The sequence below is a fragment of the Sardina pilchardus genome, chromosome 14 (genome assembly GCF_963854185.1).
Source record: "Sardina pilchardus chromosome 14, fSarPil1.1, whole genome shotgun sequence".
NCBI classification, from domain to species: domain Eukaryota; kingdom Metazoa; phylum Chordata; class Actinopteri; order Clupeiformes; family Clupeidae; genus Sardina; species Sardina pilchardus.
In genome coordinates, this window is record NC_085007.1 from 27,303,600 (window position 1) to 27,323,101 (window position 19,502).

Below are 19,502 nucleotides of genomic sequence, written 5' to 3' on the forward strand. Positions count from 1 at the left end.
CCCTCCCTCCATCCCTCCTTGGCATGCTTTTGGGTGGCGTCCATCTTACGTAGGTGGGAGTCCCTTCAGCGCTGAAATGCTCTCGCCGCAACAAAAGTGCACTGTCCATCTAGAACAGCGGGCAGCCGCTCGGTTATTGGAGGGCCCTGATGGATATGACAGGCCCTCCTTTGAGTCCGCGGGTGAGGCCAGCGAGCCTCGGCGCTCTGACGTGGATCTGAAATAACACAACGAGGCCACGTCCAAGGGGTCCCCAGCCAGCCGTTACTCCTGAATAACAACTTCACACATATAGTCATCTCTCTGCACCAAGCTCACCCATCACGCTCCTCAAAGCAACAGGGGGTCTCCATCTTATAGCCCAAAGAGGGGTTTGGGAGACCTCTGTGATTTGTGAGCGCAAACATCAACAGAACCCCACTAGGTCTCGATGTGTGAAAGTTGGAGCAACTGGGGAGTGACTTAACTGGATTGGAATGCATCCAGGGGAATTAAGTGCCAAAATGTTGAGATCAGGGGGTGAGGTCGGGGGGGGAGCACAGACATTAATATATGAGGAGACATCAGAGAGGCTTTAGGAGGGTGAGGTAGCAGAGTAAGAATAGGAGGCCCAGGCTTGTCAAGAGATTTTTCCCCCAGCAAAAGCTTTCAAGTCATTGGTGTGACTCCGACTTTGTTCTACCAGGGTGGTATCCAGGAAAAACCAAACTCTTTTTTTTGGACACATGTCCCAATCATGTGACTCCAAGATCACATTTCTGAAAATGGAAGTAAAAAACACTGTAAAATGCATCCAACTGGGTCAGCAAGCCCCTAGTCACGCAAACTACATGTACTGCGTTTTTTGCGATAATGATGTAGAGAGAAGCCTAATGTCCTCATCATTCCAAGGCTCTGGAGGATCGTAACCTCGGCCTCTTTTCCATGTAAAAGCTCTGACTAGAGCTCCCGTGACTGAGCTATGTATGTTGTTTTGAAACGGTTGCCATGGTTATCAGTACCCAGGCCCCCTCACTATGCCACTTTACAGCATGTTTTATTCTCATCACATGGGCCACAGGAACTATCTGAGACTCCATTTTTTTCGGTGGAATTGCCCTATTGGCCCAACAAAGACAGGGTGAGATTAGCTAATATGACTCCCAAATATAGCGCCGGTCCCTGCAAATGCAATTAAACGTGTTGTATGCAGATGTTCCAGCCAAGCCGGAATTAACAATGACAGGACATAATTTCCTATTTAGTACGTGTGTTTATTTTTTCCGCCCCAAGATTATTGCCGTTTGCTATAATGACAATCCCTGTAATGGCTTGGCCAGAAGGCACGACCACTTGTTTTGGTGCCGTTAATCTTTCTATCGACATTACTGTTATTGCTGTTGAGTTGCCCGAAACCACCGTTATAGATTTCCCTGTGCGGCAGTGACCTGCATGGTGAGCTGCCTTCAGGCTGAGGCCTCCACACTGGATGCCACGAGGAAACAGCAGTGCAAACTCAGTCTGTTTTGTACAAAAAAGCAACGCCGTCACGTGGATTGCGGTCTTGTCCAGAAAATCCGTTTAGTTTAGATTCTGTTACGCAACATGCTGCTGGCCCCGCTGGACGAGCCGATGCTCAAACTTCACCGGGCACGAGCGAAAAAGATGAGGTAGTGCAACTCACAAATCTCCACAGGGGCAGCATTCACAAGAGTGAGGCAAAGCAGGCGGTGTGGCATTGGAATCGAGCGCAAGGCCGTGCAATCACATTCATTTTCCAATCCTGAGCATATCAAATGATTAGCAGACTCGTGCCCTCTCTTCCCTCTCTCTTCCCTCTCTCTCTCTCTCTCTCTCTCCTCCCCCCTCATTCTCCCACTCAAATGTTCCCATTTTCTGATGATCATCCAGGATGTCTCACCCACACCACACAGCCATTCAAACCTCACTGTTGAGATGGGATCAATAGCCCCCCCCCTCTCTTCCCTCAGCCTGGGCCGCTCTGGTCATGGGAGGCCAGCGAGTGCTGCAGCGAGGGAGCGTGTGTGCGCTAATGACAAACAGGCACTGGTGTTTTCCACAGCGGAGCCTCTCTCTCTCTCAGAGGAGCGCGCTGCCAGGAATGACCGAACGGCTCCTCCTGTTTGGCCGTGGGCCGCGGGTGCTGTTGTGGTGTGGTGAGCAGCGTAGAGATCTCTGAGAGCAGCACTTGGTCAAAACACCTGTGTTTGTGTGCGTGTGTGAGTCTGTGTGGGTATGTGTGCACATGCACGTGCATGTGTGCGTGTGTGTTTGGGATGTGTGCCTTGAGTCAAAGCAGCAGCTTTCTCTGTGAATGATGTGTACCTGCGAGATGGAGTTTGTGCATGACACATTTGCAGGGCACTTCTGTGCCCACCATTCATTAGTTTGTAGTGTACCATTACCAGTGCATTTTAAAATGCGGAGTTGTCTGTAAAACCGAAATTTTACTGAATGCAAAAACCAGGACAGGCTCCTGTGTAGGCAACAGTGTAGGCAACAGTGCAAGCTGAGAGAGCGAGTCAAGGTCACTGTCGAGGTCAAGGGTGATCTCAACATCTGGGAGAGCAATCATCACATGTGGGTTGGGGGAGCGGAAAGTGACAAGTTGGCTCTATCTAGAATAAAAACACTCCCACGCCAAATGTGCACCAAACTTGAAGCTCCGCAACTTCTATTCTCACATTTTGATGGGGCCTAAACATATTATATCCGACCGTATATTACACATAGACATAGATCTTGTATTTATATACAGTATATTCTGGAAAACACTAGTTTAAAATGGTGCCACCTGAGGTAACCTGACTATTATATAGGAGGCCTAGCGCGTCCTTCAGAGGAAAACGATATCAGATTGAGCTGGCGTGGTGATGAGATTGAGAAACTGTTCATACTGACTGTGATGTATGGACCAGCTCCCGGGGAATCTGTGTTGTCTCAATTTACGACTTAGACACTGATAGACCGATGACCTCATTCAGCAGCCTAAGCTCGTTCATAACAACTTGATTTTTTTTTAAAAAAGTTGACATGCTGAAATGACATTACTACTACTCTTAAAGACACAGCGCTTACCCTTTTGATGACTAAGTGCTGCAGTTCATACAGTAACTACGCTCCTGAACCACTTGTTAGATGTGACCCACTGAACTCAGCTGTTGGGGAGACAAAGAAAAAAGAGAGAGAGAAAAAAAACGGAAACACATGTCCTCCTCAATGCATGACAGCTTGACATTGTTAAAAGGGCGCTTGCAGCAGGAGAGCCTGCTTCCTCAATACACACATTTGTGTCATAGGTCACCCACCTGGCATGCGAAGGTAGCCTGCATAGACATTCTGCCTCGAGCTTTATGGAGACATATTTCAGCCCTTTTTAACGGCCTGCCTGGTATCTAGCCCGTGAAACTGCACCCCCCAGGCTTTACCTGTGTGACGGACGTTTAAAAGGCGGCCAGAACAGTGAGGAAGTGTGCTGGAAACCAGCTCTGTACCCACTCTGGCTGTGCTGCTCAAGAACGCTGCCCTGACTGTGTGAGCACAAGAGTTATGGGTTCCCTTGTGTGTTTCAGCACCCCCTTCATGTCTCAAACAGACTTGTAGGCATAATTGCAGGGGGAAATGACAACATTTCCCAGGGGCTCGCGTGTGTTTAGCAGAGCCGTGATGAATTTATTCTGAATGTAGCCCCTTGTGTCATAGCAACAGAATGAGCCGCAGGAACAGATTGTCTCTGCACACACGGCGCTAACTGAGAATTAAGATGCCGCCGCGCAGAGTGCGTGACTTTGTGCAGCCTCGCTCAAACATGTACAATAAGGGAAAGATCAGCGCGTATCTGTTGCACTAAACAGAACTGAAACAAGGTGTTGTGCTGTGCAGAGCAGACAGAGTAGTTGTCCAGAGAAGACTGTTGGTCTTCCAGCGGTCGGACATTGTTGGAGGATGACGTGCAGCTGCCCCGTGTTCACAAAAACACAGGTGCTGTCGAGACGGCTACGCCGAGATGATGTCGAGTGTTTCCCCACCGTGACCCAGAGGCCAGACACCCATTTGTACTGTACTCAACTCACTTAGTTTTTTAAAATGTCCAACAGGCTTGTTGTTACTGTTACTGTCAAAAGGCAGATGGCGTGTGTTTGGCTGCCGTGGTGCTGGTTCTCTGGAAAAGACGTCGTGCTTGAGTCTGTTCCGACACTGACGAGTTCTGTCGTGTCTTAGGCATCGGGTCTCAGAAATCTGACTGGCCTATCAGCATGTAATCTAGACCGCAATATATCTGAACAACTTACTCTGTCTGAAATGCAAAACCACCAACCACAATGTCATTGTAATTTGTGGTATTATTTGGTCTTATCCATCCATCTCTGGCTATGCTTTTACACTCCCGAGCCTTGCATCACTGAGAGCCATTGTTGTTTACTAGTGTCAATGGACATTGATATTAGTATTTATTTTGTATTTTATTAGACTTAGTATAGTATTTTACTGCTCTTTTAGTCATGTTGATTTGTTGATTTGCTTTGTATTATCCTGTTTACATTGTAGTGTATGTTGTGTGTGGTGTCTTAAGCTGCTGGGACCTTGAATTTCCTCTTGGGGATCAATAAAGTATCTATCTATCTATCTACATGCATTAGCATCACTATTACCAGCTTGGGGGGGACCTCACCAGATGATCAGTGGAATGTTCTAGATCTTCGGCGTGTCCTCAACCCCGTCGCTTCTCTCTTCCAGGTCCCTCGGAGGTGTCCGCTTCCGTGAGGTATAACCGCCGCAGGCCCACCTGTCCGGACGCGTCAGTGGCCGTTTACATGCCCACCCCTCCCCCCTCACGCCACAGGAAGAGCCACAGCCTCGGCAACAAGTCAGTCCCCCCGCCACAAACGCCTTACAAAACACACACGTAAGCTCAATGGTGGACTAAGCATCTTCTGACCTTTCAGTGTTGATCAACATTCCACCACCTTGTTTCCCTCCCGCAGCATGATGTACCAGTTTGGTGTTGTGGAGAGCAAGAGTGCGACGCTACCCTTTGAGAAAGCTCGCCACCTGCTGGATGACAGCTTCCTGGAGTCTCAGAGTCCTGCTAGACACCACCCCGCCAACGCATCCTTCACCAACGGCTTATCGCTCGGTCAGCCTGAGTTCTCTTGCTTATCCTCTCGGAAGTGATACTACAGTAATTTCATGCATATAAGCCGCATTGTGTATAAGCCGCAGGACAGTGTTTTATGCAAGTTAAAAGAAACAAAACCATATTAACATCAAATTAACTGCCCCCCTGTATTAACCTCATAGCTGAAGAATTTTTTCAAAATCAATGCATAGGCTAAGGCTAATAGTCGGGAAATTACGGTAGGATGTGATCTTACGCATGTTAAAACCTAATTGTATGTTTCTTAAGTCAGAAAATAGTATAGTACTTTGATCCCAGTTAGTCAGAGTGTTGTGCGTTGGCCCTTTAAGAAGCCTTCTGGGAGATCAGCATTCCTCTCTGTCTCCCCCTTAGCAGACAGCAGTGAAAGCTCCTTCTATGAAGACTTGTCATCCGGAGTAGAAAGGTGAGCTGCTGACATCCTTCATGTTGAGCTGTCTGCGCTCTTGTTGTTGTGTGAATGTTGTGCGCTTGATCTTTTGTCTTACATACTGTATGATGTGTCAGTGTTGTGCTATTTATTGTGATTTTTTTAAATCAGTATCACAGAAACGAATGGTTGGCGTTCTTCATGTTTGTCTTATGGACAATAATTGGTTACCCAAAGGACTGAATAGGAAGCGAAGTGTGTGATCATGGTCCTATTGATGAGCTAAGTTGGCTGTTAGGGGGTTAGACTGACTTTTGACCAACCGTGTGTGAACAGGGGGCGCATGTACGCCACTCTAGGCCCCAACTGGAGGGTCCCCCCACGCCTTCCCCCCAAGAGCTGCAGTTATATCTACAGGTACAGTGCTCCTCCAGGTGCTGGGTCAAAGGTCATGCACTAGGGGCTCATCCCGGGGCTGGGGGTCACAGTCAGCCATACGTGCATGCCCTCTGTCTCTCTCTCTCTCACTCTCCCTCTTCTGTCACTCTTTTTTTGTTTTTGCTTCTCGATCTCTCTTCCCCCCCCTCCGTTTCCCAGTAGTTGGTGGGATCTTCTCTGAGTGGTGATCCTGGCATTCTCGCGCACCGGCACAAATCTTCCGCCTGCTGCTCTGAATGAGTTTCGCAGGACATTTTCTAGATCTTGCTGTGTGGTGGTGGGGCTGATGTGAATTTGGTGAACGATGCACCTACGAGGTCTTGGCCCTCAGTGCTCTGTGACCTAAAAAGATCTCACTCTAATCGAGAACACAGGCTCGATTTCTCCATCACCATTTAGAACCACTTGTCATTTTGGCACAAGGTGAATGACTCACACAAATGCACAACTGCCAGCACTTCCCAAAGGGGGACACATAGCTACACCGCCCACCCCCTCCAGCCCTCCACCCTGCCTGCTGCCGTCCTCCATCTCCCACACCCCGTCAACAAGTGCTCCCTCCGGCCTGACCTCAGTGAGCTCCACCATCCAAACATCCCATCACTAGCCTAGTGTCCTTTTATCTAGCCTGGATGAATATTACCCCTTTATCCTAATGTACTAGTTAGCCTGTAAGACCCCGTAGAATAACGATGAATACATGTTGTTTGGCATTGCTCACACACATACATACATACATATATACATTAAGGCGCGTCAGCTTTTGGCTTGAGGTTCGTTCATCAGCTCAATCATCCTCAGCACCCTTGTGTCTAAGATTGACTTGAGTGTAACAGGGTTCTCCGTCCCCCCCGCTAGCCCCTCGCCACTGGACGCAGTGTGCGGAGCCTCGGAGGCGGGGAACGTCACCATGGAGGGTCCCCTGAGACGGAAGACCATGATGAAGAGGGGCAAGAAGCCCAGGGTGAGCAGCCACAGCTCGTTGACTTTTATGCGACGTGAAACGGACCTACAGCAATGAAATGCAGGTTAAAGACACCTTTGGTGATCCTCGGGGAAGTTAATGCTTAAAAGCTGTGTTAAGTTGCAGAGTGCAGTAAATGCATAGCACAAGATAACAAAGGTATGAAGGTATGGAATGTGTACCCTTTGTGTGCAAATTGTGTGATACTAGAGCCTTTGCGCACTGACCCCTCGTTTTTCCACGAGACAAAATCCTCATGTGTAAAAGCTTACATGACCATTTTGGCCCTGATCCAGTCTCAGATCTGCATGGTGATCTCATTACGTCTAAGGTAAACGCACGGACTGATCATGTTATTGTCTCACCCCTGATGTATAGCTGTCGTCATGGACACGGTTCTGGGTGTCTCTCTCCGGCTCAACCCTGAGCCTCTACGGGACCAAAGCGCTGCGGGCCTCCGAGAGGAAGCATGTGAGTTCTGGCTTGCGCCTGTCCGTCCGCTTGATGCATGCGCGGATGCACGAAGCATTTATTGCAATCAGATTCGTTTCAAACAAAAAAGACACTTCTGGATCCCTCGTTTTGTGAAATAAACAGAAGGAGACACTAATAACATGCCATTTAACGTGTGAAATGTGCCGAGAGGCTCGCCACAAGCCCTCGCTCAGTAACCCTGCGTGTGTAGGTCTGTTATTGTAACCCTGCGTGTGTAGGTCTGTTATTGTGCTTATGCGACTGATGTCATGTTGGCCCATCTGGGGCCTCTTCTGCAGTACAAATCAGCTCCCTGTAAAACGGTGTCCGTGATTGGCTGGATGGCGGTTCTGCCAGACAACCCGGCAAGGCCCAACATCTTCCAGTTGAACGACCCAGACAAAGGTGAGGCGCGGACCGGTCCGAACGCGTAGTCAGCAGTGTCGGCGAAGTCTTCTCTCTCTCTCTCCCCCACCATATAAAACCAGAATGACGACATTGTCAGAGGTTCCCCTTGTTAACCCAGAGGGTCAAACCAAACAGCGGAACTCGAACAGAAAAAAAAGACGGGAGCAGAGAGGGAGAGGGCTTCCCTTTTGCCCTCCGGACACTAAATCAGTCTTTCCTCTCTCTCTCTCCGAAGGGAATGTTTACAAGTTCCAGACGAGCTCCAGGTTCTCAGCCATCCTCTGGCACAAAAGCCTGGAAGAGGCGAGCAGGAGCAACAAACCCAAGGTGCCTCTCAGAGGACTCTCTCATCATCGCACGCACTGACTCTCATCATCTTATTTTCTCATCATTCTCCATAATAATGATCTATAACAACGTATAACAGGGAATAAAATAATACATTGAAATGTAATGATCTGTTTTTGTCTATCAAATTAAAATAATATCTGATCTCTTCTCCAGACACCAGCCAATCTCATGTCCTTTGAGTGAAAAGGAACACCCCCCCCCACCACCACCACCCACCCTTCACCCTCTTCCCCTCTCCAAGTGAAAGCCCCCTTCTGCCTTTCGGGGGGCACATCAGTGCCAAAGCTCTTTGATGACGACGAACACGCGTGGACACCCAGGCGGAGGGGTCGGAGAGGAGCACAGATGGACGTGCGTGTGCTGGCAGCAGGCAGAGGACAGACTGACTCTTGCTATTGGCTGCTGCCGCCGCTGATGCTGCTGCTGCTGCTGCTGTTGCTGCTGTGCTTGCGATACATGCTGAAGGTCTCCCCTTCGCTAGAGGACAAGCGGAGTTCCTGCTCACACACCTCTCTCTATCTTATCCCACCTCAGTCCCCCCTCCCCCAGCCTTATATGGATGCTTTCTGCCGTCGTGTATATGTGTATGTGAGTGTGTGCGAAGACGTCTGCCTGTACAGTACATGCCTCTACTGCAAAATGTCAATGGGCACGTACTACTGTATAGCCCATGTTGGGTTGCCTAGAAGTGGAGTTTGGATGTGATGCATAAGCTAACAAGGGAAGACATTTGTTCAGTGTTAGTTGAGAGGACGTCTGCCAAAGGTCTGGCTTTGGATCAAATGGGAGTCGCCCCCCCCTTGCCCTGCTTGTATTTTACTGGGCTATTTTAATAGTCTATTGCAGATCCAACAGATTCACCTGCACAATATTTATTTGTAAATCTTGAGGTACTTAGAGAAATACTAAAGGAAAAGTCGTAAATCCATCCTTGGAAAAACTTGAAATTTTCCACTCGTCATCTCACGTGTTAAGAGTCATATGAACTGTCTGCACATGACAATTGGGACATGCAACTTGAATTTGCTCGAGAATTATGTAGTTATTACTTGCGCTGAGACATAGACACAGTCTTGTGTTACTAAATGGTTTGCTCTGTCTTAATCTCCATTATAGCCTTAAAACTGGACATTTATATGGTCGACTCTGCATTCTCCAGTACAGGCATGTAAAACAGGGCGAGAGCAATAAATGTTCATTTAGCTCCACAAATTCACCAGTCCTGGTCCCACAAAGTAGATGATCACCTAAGATAAGATGAATTTGTTTGGAACGCTCACACATCAAGGTGTCTTATAGCGCATATTAGGAAACCAGTGTATTGTTTTACTTTACAGCATTCAGTACTGCCAGTATGGTGGTGCAAGTTCTGTACAGCTGTGAACATACAGTAGTCTCACAATTTCGGCCAGGACAAAACCTGTTTGTAAAAAAAAGTCATCAATCCAGTAAGCCGTTACTAGAACTGATGCAAATCAAGCTGTTAACTGTGAAGAAACTGTCAGTAAGATCGGTACCACAAGTTTATTAAGCTACTTTAGCTACTTTTTGTTGTTCGTTTCAGTCGTGAGCTTGTAAATGAACGCAGTAGCAGTGTTACAAAGTGATTTTGTTTCATATCACTGGAATGTGCTTTTGGAAATTTTGTTAAGCTACATTAGTTGTTCACCTTAAATGTTAGGAAGATTTAAAAAGAAATCTCAATGAAGAATAATCAAATAGTTTAGTTAGTGAAGGCTGTCTTAAAGTTTTCATGGAACTGGAAATTTATCATTGAAGGAAAAAAATAACTTAATTGCCTGTAATATTGTAAACGGGCTAACTTGCTCTGATTGACTGATTTAAAATCCAAATGAAGTAAAAATTGCCATTGTGCTATGCATGGTGTCAAAACGCCCTTCCATTAAATGTTTCAAGGCTAATTTGAGACAATCAGAATAACTCTTTAAAGGCGTGTTTCTGAATGTATGGGTTTAAGTTGAGTTTTTATTTATTTTTTATATCATTGCAACCACTTCTCTGTGATTCAGTGTGTTTTTTTTTATATATAGTGGTGTGCCACATGAACAGGCTTGAAAAATAATGCTTTTTGTGGAAGCTGTACAAAGTGTAAGCATTTGCACAGACACTGTTAGGATAGACACATCCTTGCAAGTATCAATACATACAGTACACACACAAAAAGCCTTTCCCTTTGGAAGTCGTCGTAATACACTGAGACACCTTCAATAACCAGAGATCTTTCATAAAACCGGGTATGATCAACAGACTGCTGTAGTTTCGGATTACCTCTACAACACACCACACAGCTTGGACTTCACACAAGTTTCTATTAGTTATTTTTTTTTTCTGATAGAGGTTTGTGCACGTTTATTGCTGGCATTAGCAGATAGTTTCCTGCATTAGTGAAATATCTGAAAATATTGTCAGTAAATAAATACTAAATATTTCCTCTGCAGAAACATATCCCGATTAGCAATAGCATGATTGACTATATTTTGTTAAATTCATGAATGAATGAAAAAGGCCAAAATCAAAATTAATGTCCAAAAACAGTCTCTTTCTTTAATGCAGGCCCCAATTAACTTTCATTTAAGTAAAGCTAACTTATTGTCTATGGGGAACCTGCCATTACAGAGTGTCCTGACTTTAAGTATGACAGCAGTGCCAGAAACTTTATTTTTGTTTTATTCATATTGGTTAGGAATAGGATCAGCTAACACCACTACCACCAAACTGTACTTTTCTCTAAACAGTCTTGCTGATATATAAGTATAAATGTATTTATCAATGTATTTTGTTTCATTTTTTACTTCATATTTGGACATGTGCGTTTATATGATTGTTTATATTTTGTCTAAACATGTCTACATGATGTAGTAACGTGACAATGCATGTGATTTATGTTCAGCTAACACTTTGTATTGCCATATTACTTTGTTTAATGCCTCTTCGTTTGGGGGTTGTACAGTATGTTGCTGTATATCAGCTTTAAATGACACTGAATTGTGTATTAAATGCCACTTAGCTATACGATCTGAAGTCTGTGATGCAGTCTATGCATTCGTACTTTACCACATAGACCTGTAGAACTAAGAGCATGCATACAGTAGCACACACCTGTGCCATGAATTACATGATGCTCTCATATTCAGTTCAGCTGACCAAATCTAGAGATCATGAGCCGAAAACATTTTGCTACAAAATCGATACATTTCTCCCTAGTTATTTGTTAAAGCAAACACGCATTAGGGAACAAAGAGATTGTGCAAGAGTTTGCTACTTTCATTTATTTTAAAGGCAACATATTTGACTTTTTTTTAACATCTAGCCAAGCCAGTCACACGCTTTAAGATGGGTGGTCTGATTGTGCACTATGGCAGAAGAAAAGCTTAAAACAGTGCTTCACCTGTTCACCTCTTCACTCAACAAACCCCCCTAGATGCACATACAGTATTCTGTATATTCATGACATGCATTTTTTTTCTTCAGTTTAAGCAGTTTAATGCCTGCATTTCTTATCCACTCTTGTGGAAGACTTGTTACGTACAATATGTGTGTATGTCACAGGCATGACCTCAAACCTGCCGTAACTTTCACTAATTAACCTGATCTGATAAACTTCTTACCAATTACTGGTACATAGAGGGGAGAAGGGATGTCAGAACAAAAAGCCTCAGCCATATAACCCAACTGCCCAGGCCAGTGCGTCTGGTTCTTAAACCAATTGTGCAGAGCTTAGGTAGTGGTAGTTTGCTCACAATACTTTAAAATTATTATTTTTTTAAAAAAGACTACACATAGTAGTGTACACAGGTTCAGTAATATGACTTGTGTGAGAAGTCTCTAAAGCTGTTAAGATAAAGAGCAGGTTTACGAGTATGCCTCCTGCCGATGCTCACGGACATCATGTATTATTATTGCACCTTCACTAAAATGGCTCAGATGTTTGAAAAGTAAGTGTGTTTATGTACGTAAGAAAGGCACAAGACTACAGGAAATGTCATTCTCAAAACAACCCAGAAATGTTAAGAAACCCCCATACATTGGTGAAGATGCACACAGTGGCTTTCTGAGAGTATGCTTAAAAAAACAAAAGAAAAAAAATTGAGGATTACTTCACAAGGACTGAAAGGAAGAATAGGAACAGCTAAATGTTGTCCGACCCAGAGGACTTTTATTGATCCATGCTTGACGTTTAGAACAGTGTGTGGTGGTTAACTGGTTCGAATGTGAAGTTTTTAGACCTGTGCTGTCATGAATGAATGAATGGATCGATCTGAAACTGTTGAAAAAGGACATTTAGCCACAAAAAAAGAAAGAAATGTGGTACTTTAAGGCAACATCTCCTCCAGGATTTGCTCACCAGTAGTATTACGAGTCAAAACACGTGGCGTAATGAGGTGATTATGGCGATGGCTTCCTGTACTGTGAATCCACAGCTGGCACAAACTCCAGGGGCCGAAGGTGATGGGGCTTCGGGGCCTTCCTCATGTCAAGTTTATTCCCTTGAGAAGGACGCGGTGCGGCGGGGGCCGAGGGCCAGGGGTTAGACAGCACAGCTAGCACTACTGCTGCCCTCAGCCGCCGACCACATCCTGTGCCCACATCACACCACCCAGCTTGTGCTGACAGAGCTTGTGTTCCAGTCCGCTCTACTCACACTATCTAAAAGCAGAATGCATGTGTGTGTGTGTGTGTGTGTGTGTGTGTGTGTGTGTGTGTGTGTGTGTGTGTGTGTGTGTGTGTCTGTTTGTGCGAGCATGTGTGTGTGTGTGTGTATGAAACTGCAAGTGTGTCAAAAGGTTGTAGAACCTAAAAGCAAAAATAATTAATTATAATAAAAAATAAACCCCCAAAAACAAGACTTTGGTCCATGCAATATCTAAGTTGGCTGTTTTCTCGATTGTTTGTTTGTTTGTTTGTTTAGTTTGAAGTCAAAGAGCACCCTTGGGCTGGCTCCGGTCACTGCCAGGCTCCATGCAGCGCCCTCTATCCATTCTCCTTCCACAGCACCAGGTGAATGCTATGGTCGGGCATGCTGGTGGCAAACACCAGGCCTGAGTCATTCTGCCCGTCCAGTCCGTTGAGCCAGGCGGTGGTGCCCGGCAGGAAGCTGGAGCCCCGTTTGGACTTGCGGTAGGCCGGCAGTGGCCAGCGGCCCGTGACGGACTCAGTCCTCAGGTCCATCACGTACAGGTAGCTGTGGTCGAACAGCAGGGCGAACACCTCGCCGAAGCTCAGCAGGGAGAGGTTGGTGAAGTCCTGTGTCTTGATAACCCTGAGCACCGCGGCGGGACACACACAGATCGGGAGAGAAAAGACACACATCGGAAACTTGGCGTTAGCGCTAAGACATGTGATGGACTGCAGCAGGTTGCGGCCTGAGCTTGGTATTTAAAAAGCAAGCCATCTACATTTGGTTTTACATCAGTAAAGTGAAAAGAACACACAGAGGACACGATTTAATCCTTCAATTTAACCACACCGCTTGCTCTGCCCATGCCAACACTCATGCCAAGAAAAGCTACTCGCTAGCGAACTAAGACCCTGCCAAGGCGGCTGCCATGGCTTGCAGTCGTGGCGACGGGCTCCAGGGGTTACCTGATGATGTCAAAGCTGGAGAAGTCCCACTGGTAGACGCCCAGGTCCGAGCTGCAGATGATGTAGCGGCCGTCGAACTGCAGCCGCGGCTGCAGGCACACGCTCCTGTCCTCGGACACGGACAGGGTCCTCAAGCACTCGCAGTTGATCTCCCTGCCGATGGGCCAGACCTGAGGGAGGGCAGCACTGTTTAACGCTCTTATTTGGTGTTTAAGATGACATGTCCACACACAGACACTAAGCTCAATTGAGATACCCCCTTGCAAAAAAGATCAAAGGCATCAATGGGAGTCAACAGAGGAGTTGAATGTCTATTTACTATAATTTCCACCTCCAACACAATCTAGATGTACTGCATAGCAGTCCATCATGTGATCACCGCATAGTAAAGGAAAAAAGAAAATAACGCATGCTTCTCAACTTTTCTCCATACCCCTACTTCTGTGGCTCATTGTAAATCAGAAATCTAACATGCTCTCCTTTTGGTTGCTCAATGATTGCTGAAACTAATTCTTCTAAAAGTACGTTTTACAAAACGTTCCAATTTTTAATTTTTTTTTATTCTAAAGCCACAATCCGCATTTTCTATACAAGATCACAACCTTATGTGGCATATTACATGCTGCATCTGGTATGTCAAGATTAGATTTTTACCATAGTGTGCCAGTGTGTGTATTTGTGTTTAGTTTACCCATGTATGCGTGCATGTGTGTATGAGTCTGTGTGCGCATTTGCATGACTGCATAGCGTGTGCACTGACTGTGTGTGTGTGTGTGTGTGTGTGTGTGTGAAACTTGAGTACCACCATTTTCGACCTAGTGGTACTACATGCCCACCAAGTGTCATGTGCTCCACTTTTCCATGGATCAAAGAAAACGTAAAACTAAAAAAAATCTATCTGACCCCACTGCGCTAGCACTGCCATGGTCATAATAATACCATTGTAGCAGACCCACTCAACCCAAGCCCTGCTCCTCAATCTGGAAACACTGTTGAGCCTCCAGACACTTTAAACAAGCCACTAGAGCCCCCTTGTGGCTAGATTGCATACCAAAACACGAAATGTATGGTCCGCTGACAAGTAAAAAAACATGTACAAATACCTTGATCTCGTACTTATCAGCGCTCAGTAGGATGTAATCTCCTGGACTGTGCATAATGGACTCCACTTCGCACCTCTGAAGCAGAACCTAAGGGAGGAGGGAAACATACACAACACAAACGTGCTTAGTCACATTCAGGAAACTAGCCATCCAACAACTGAATACATTCACAAGCATTCTCATGGCATTTTAAAGTATGGCAAAAGATGGGAGATGTCAGGTAAGGTGTGCCTACCTTGGTGACCCACTCTGTGTGCCCAGTGAATGTATTCAGACAGGCCCCTGCTGAGAGCGCCCACACCTTCACGGAGAAATCGGCCGAGCCACTCACCAGGGTATCGAGCTCGTCGTTGTAGTCCACACTGAACACTGTCAGAGTCCGAGACAGATAGGGGAGAGGACGAGGCGAGAGCAACAGGGGTGACAGGAGAGAGGAGATATCAGGGACAGGGAGAGAAGGGGAGAAGTGGGGATGAATGGAGAGAGAAAATAGGAAATGGGGGGGAAAGGGGAGCAGAGAGGGAGAGAGAACGGACCATCAGCAGGCTTCTTTCACCACTCGCTCACGTCTCCCACAGCAGGACTTCTCACCTCTTCCACTCCTGTCAGGAGGGAGTCGGTGGCTCTCTCACTCAAACATAACAGCTGCCCTCCTGAGAAAATGTGTTCAGCAGGCAACTGAAATCAATGTTCTCCACAATTAAAACAAAACTAAAACTGTTTTTGTAACCCAGGACATGATTTCACTCATTACTTTCAAATAAAAGCCTGATAAAATGTATCATCTGCATCCTACTGTGGAGCAATGAATGTGGTTTGAGTACTCTGCCTGGTAACTGACACACTTTAAAGATCTGGGGGTAAACTAGTAAGCAAGATTAGTAGTGGTATGTTAAACCTTAAGCCTGAAATCTACAGGAGAGGGCTTTAGCAGCAGTTGCATAAAACTTTTATCAAAAGACAACACGAAAGACTACTATAACCACACTAGTATAATTTGAACATGTTAAAAAAAGCTGCAGCAGAAAAGCGATGGAAACTCAGAAAGGTCAAAGGTCAATTCCACATGCTGCAGACCTGTGGGGAAAGGTCATCAGGTCGCACATGGTCAGAGGGATTCTCAGTGGAGGCAGCAGTTCAAAAGCTAATATCTCTGGTTTGTAATCAGGATTACACAAAAAACATAAGCCCAATTATCAATGGAGCCGGTGGAAATGTGTAACGTGGGCCAAAGAAGAAGGCATTACAAGTGCATCCCACATACAAGTGCATACACAAATGTAGCTTTGCTTTCAAGAATGTTGTAAAACAGCATTAGCTTTACTTTCACTTGCAAGATACAGCATTAAAGGTCACTGTTGAGGCTTTGGCGGAGGTTATGTATGCGCTCCACTGAGTGGCAATCTAGCTTGAAATAGGATTAGCTGCAGTCGCACTGAAAAGGTGCTTGAACATTGATCTCAACACAGATCTCATCATCTAAACACAGTAAGCTGAAGTCTAAATAAAGCTGGAGTCTGACTTCACTGCCTCTGCAAATGTTTTCGTGCGTTTCTGTAGCGGAGACTAAACACGCGGCGGGATGAGCACCCACCTGCCCCCGTGTGCCCTCGAAACTGCTGAATTTTGGCACCCGTGCTCCACTCCCAGCACGCAATGGTGTTGTCAAACGATCCGGTCACCAGCTTCTGCTCGTCAAACTTGACCGTGGCGCAGGTGTGGGTCTGGATCCCATAAATGCACTGCCCAGTGCGGACGTCCCAGAGCTTTGCAGAGAGGTCATCTGAGCCTGCGGCAGATCGTAACACATTCTGGTAAGGAGCACCGTCCCTGAAGCACCACCAGGCAAACAGTCACTACACATACAAGCTTCCAAAAGAATGTGCGTCACTCAGCATTAATGCAGTCAATTACACAAACAATCCACAACAAAAAATAAAATGTACATTGTACAGATGTACTAAAGAGGCAGTAACATAAGTAACTAAGTACCCATTTGCATCATATAGCTGTGCATTCATAAAGTACAACTTATCCAAAACCATGATTAAAACAGCCGTTTTTGTGGTGTTGCTCCTACCTGTGCAAAGGAGACCATCTTTGTAGTAGAGGGCGTAGACTCTTGCACTGTGTCCGATGAGCGAGGACGTCTCAAAGGCATCCTCCTCCTGCAGCTGCCTCATGCGCAGCTTGGCCTTCAGGTAGATGCGCTTCCAGTGCTGCGCGTCCTGGATGGAGTCGTCGATGCGCCAGCCCAGGTCGAGGCACACGCCCTGCCACACCTCCGTGCAGGCGCTGATCACCTTGTTCCACTGCTTGCACACCAGGCAGCAGGTGAGCAGCGTCTGGGGGTCCAGCCAGCGCAGCAGGTAGAAGGCCAGCTCCAGGGGCAGCAGGCGCAGGAAGTCCCTCTTCAGCAGCGTCTCCAGCCCATTGGACAGGTGGCGGAGCTGAGTGGCGCCGCTCAGGGAGATGAGGCGGTCCAGCGACTGATTCCTCTGCTGGTCGCTCAGCGTGAGGTAGGCGGCGGAGACTGATTCCAGCCACCCCTCAAAGGCCGCCTTCTCCATGAGCACATCAGAGCGTCTACCTGTAGAGGATGAACATGAGATCTCATCTTCAGACGCCCTATTTGGGCCTGGGCCAGCATTTTGCTTGACATAGATTCACACTCTTCAAATATGTAAAGATTCCAAGGATGCTGTGCATCATCACCTATGTCAAGAGTGGTCAGTTAGTTCTCAGTTCTCTCTGACATGAAGATTAAACTGAAACACCTATCGTCAGTAGTGAGGAGCAGCCTATGCAATCACGATAGGTAGGCCGGACACATAGCCCTTCAGTAAAATAGGCACTGGTCTAAGGAGAAGAATGACTTATGAAAACTGAGGTAGCATGCATCTTTAAAGGCTGCCAAAGCTAACTAAATCTGAAACATTGTACACTTACACGTACAGTGTGAGTTATTGTCCACATTAATGATCCCATGTGATCCATAACGAACTGTAACAGACACTAGACTAAAGCAAGCTGACAATAACCACGGACATTACGTGCCACTCTTATTCCAAAACCTAGATAACGTTATCCAATGCCTACACCGGCCGGTAAGTTAGCGGCATTAGCAATACGTTCAAGGCCGGACCTCCAAGAAGTCACAAGTGGTCTTGCTAGCCTCGCGCAAACGATGGAATGCGAATAGCTAGCAAGTTTCAAAGATAGCTAGCTAACATTACCTTCTGTAATGATGAGTTCATCGAGATGTACATCAGTTTATTGGTTAATGTTTAACCTAGTAAGTATCTTGCACTGATGCAGTACAATACATTTCAGTTAGTGCCATCTTATGGTTGCAGAATTGAGATGTTATAAACAGGTATGAAGTATGCATGGATGTGAATGTCGAGCGTTACTCACCATTTCCAGGAGAACGGGTATCAGTTGTGGACGTTATGCTAGCTAGCTAACAGAGAGCTAGTTAGCTAGCTAGCTAGGCAAAACCGACGAGAATATTAGCGAAATGATGTTAGCTTCAACGATAAAAAGCCGTGCATTTGAAAAATCGTAGTCTTTCCTTAATGGTGTAGGACTCAGGTTATCTGAATACCATATTAAATTATTGTTCAATGACAGTAAAACGCGTTCAGACCTCTCAGTTGTCAACTCGTTTTTGTTGGGTAGCTTCCTAGACCAACTAGCTCACACTCCGTCAAACTAGCTTGTGCTGGTGTAAGCTAGCTAGCTGTCTAGTTTGTAGACATAATGATTTATGAAAACCACCTCTATATTAAGAGATGCAACTAAAACACAGCAAGCATCGCCGAGTGTTCTACATTTGTTTCTTCGTGCTGTAGTGTAATATTATTTCAAATCTCCAAGTAAGTCGTTTTCATACTTAATTTGTTAGAGTTGATACTCTTGCTAGCTAAACTGTTATTGTAAGCCACCGTCGCAAGTCCACTAGTACAGTGAAGGCAAACAACACACCCAACTGTAGTGGTTAGTGTTTCAAAATAAAAGATGCTGCTTTTCAGGATGTGCAATATCGGTCAAGACTCAGCGTGTATTGTTTGGCAAATAGGTTAGATGAGCCTAATTGTGTTGAGCCTAAACAATTAACTGTAGATTACTTTTCAATTCTGTTTGGAAGGAATTCATTGTTTATCATAAATTATTAGCATCTCAATTTGGAAACGTAATTAGCCTTTTAAAACTTCTGTAGCCGTCTGTAACTCCACGATGCAGGCTGCGCTTATTTTCTTGTAGACCTTTTTTTATTTATTCGACAGTGCTACCATGTAGGCATGTCGGGTTTGAGGAGGAAAGGGAAAAGATTTGTTTGGACCTACTACAAAATAAAAATGTTTCTGAGTGCTTACAACAGAAACCATGTCTTTTTGGTTTGTCTTTTTTTTTTTTTTTTTTACAAGAATTAGGAAGACATTTATTAGCCTTCATGGTTGTGATTGTTTATTAGGCCCTGAGCACACATTAGCCTATCTAATTATGTAGGCCCACTCTTTGTTTTAATAAGGCGAATTACTATACTAGAATATGCATAAAATATGAGAAATAAACATTTAACTTGACATGGGTATGTTCTTTGGAAAGAAAAAGAGAGGAAACTGCTAT

General features: G+C 45.6%; 2 protein-coding genes across 8 annotated transcripts in view; one reads left to right on the plus strand and one right to left on the minus strand.

The window, feature by feature from the left end:
* LOC134100351 (ras-specific guanine nucleotide-releasing factor RalGPS1-like) overlaps positions 1 to 11,196 on the plus strand; it is a 78,224-nt gene extending 67,028 nt beyond the window's left edge. For 4 of the 7 annotated variants that reach the window (XM_062553517.1, XM_062553520.1, XM_062553516.1 and 1 more), the window contains 9 exons: positions 4,738 to 4,867; positions 4,986 to 5,137; positions 5,513 to 5,564; positions 5,865 to 5,945; positions 6,825 to 6,930; positions 7,309 to 7,401; positions 7,704 to 7,809; positions 8,048 to 8,139; positions 8,317 to 11,196. In XM_062553517.1, the coding sequence (XP_062409501.1) occupies positions 4,738 to 4,867; positions 4,986 to 5,137; positions 5,513 to 5,564; positions 5,865 to 5,945; positions 6,825 to 6,930; positions 7,309 to 7,401; positions 7,704 to 7,809; positions 8,048 to 8,139; positions 8,317 to 8,346 (842 nt within the window). In that variant the 3' untranslated portion in view covers positions 8,347 to 11,196. The remainder of the gene's footprint in view (positions 1 to 4,737; positions 4,868 to 4,985; positions 5,138 to 5,512; positions 5,565 to 5,864; positions 5,946 to 6,824; positions 6,931 to 7,308; positions 7,402 to 7,703; positions 7,810 to 8,047; positions 8,140 to 8,316) is intronic. The other 3 variants (XM_062553518.1, XM_062553521.1, XM_062553522.1) reach the window with 3 other exon arrangements.
* A 445-nt stretch (positions 11,197 to 11,641) lies between these two features.
* fbxw2 (F-box and WD repeat domain containing 2) lies at positions 11,642 to 18,820 on the minus strand. Its single transcript, XM_062553523.1, has 7 exons — positions 18,288 to 18,820; positions 16,951 to 17,460; positions 16,465 to 16,659; positions 15,106 to 15,239; positions 14,871 to 14,957; positions 13,768 to 13,937; positions 11,642 to 13,444 (listed from the first exon to the last, which is right to left on the minus strand). Exons 2-7 carry the CDS (start codon positions 17,438 to 17,440, stop codon positions 13,156 to 13,158), a joined length of 1,365 nt encoding a protein of 454 aa, XP_062409507.1. The 5' UTR covers positions 17,441 to 17,460; positions 18,288 to 18,820; the 3' UTR covers positions 11,642 to 13,155.
* Between the last annotated feature and the right edge of the window lie 682 nt (positions 18,821 to 19,502).

What these genes read in the sequence shown, in the direction of transcription:
- fbxw2 (XM_062553523.1), bottom strand. Translation starts at nt 17,440, where the DNA reads ATGGAGAAGGCGGCCTTTGAGGGGTGGCTGGAATCAGTCTCCGCCGCC. An exon ending in AGATGGTCTCCTTTGCACAG is followed by an intron (nt 16,660 to 16,950) that starts GTAGGAGCAACA and finishes GATCTGCCGCAG; the next exon opens with GCTCAGATGACCTCTCTGCA. An exon ending in TCCAGCTTTGACATCATCAG is followed by an intron (nt 13,445 to 13,767) that starts GTAACCCCTGGA and finishes CGCGGTGCTCAG; the next exon opens with GGTTATCAAGACACAGGACT.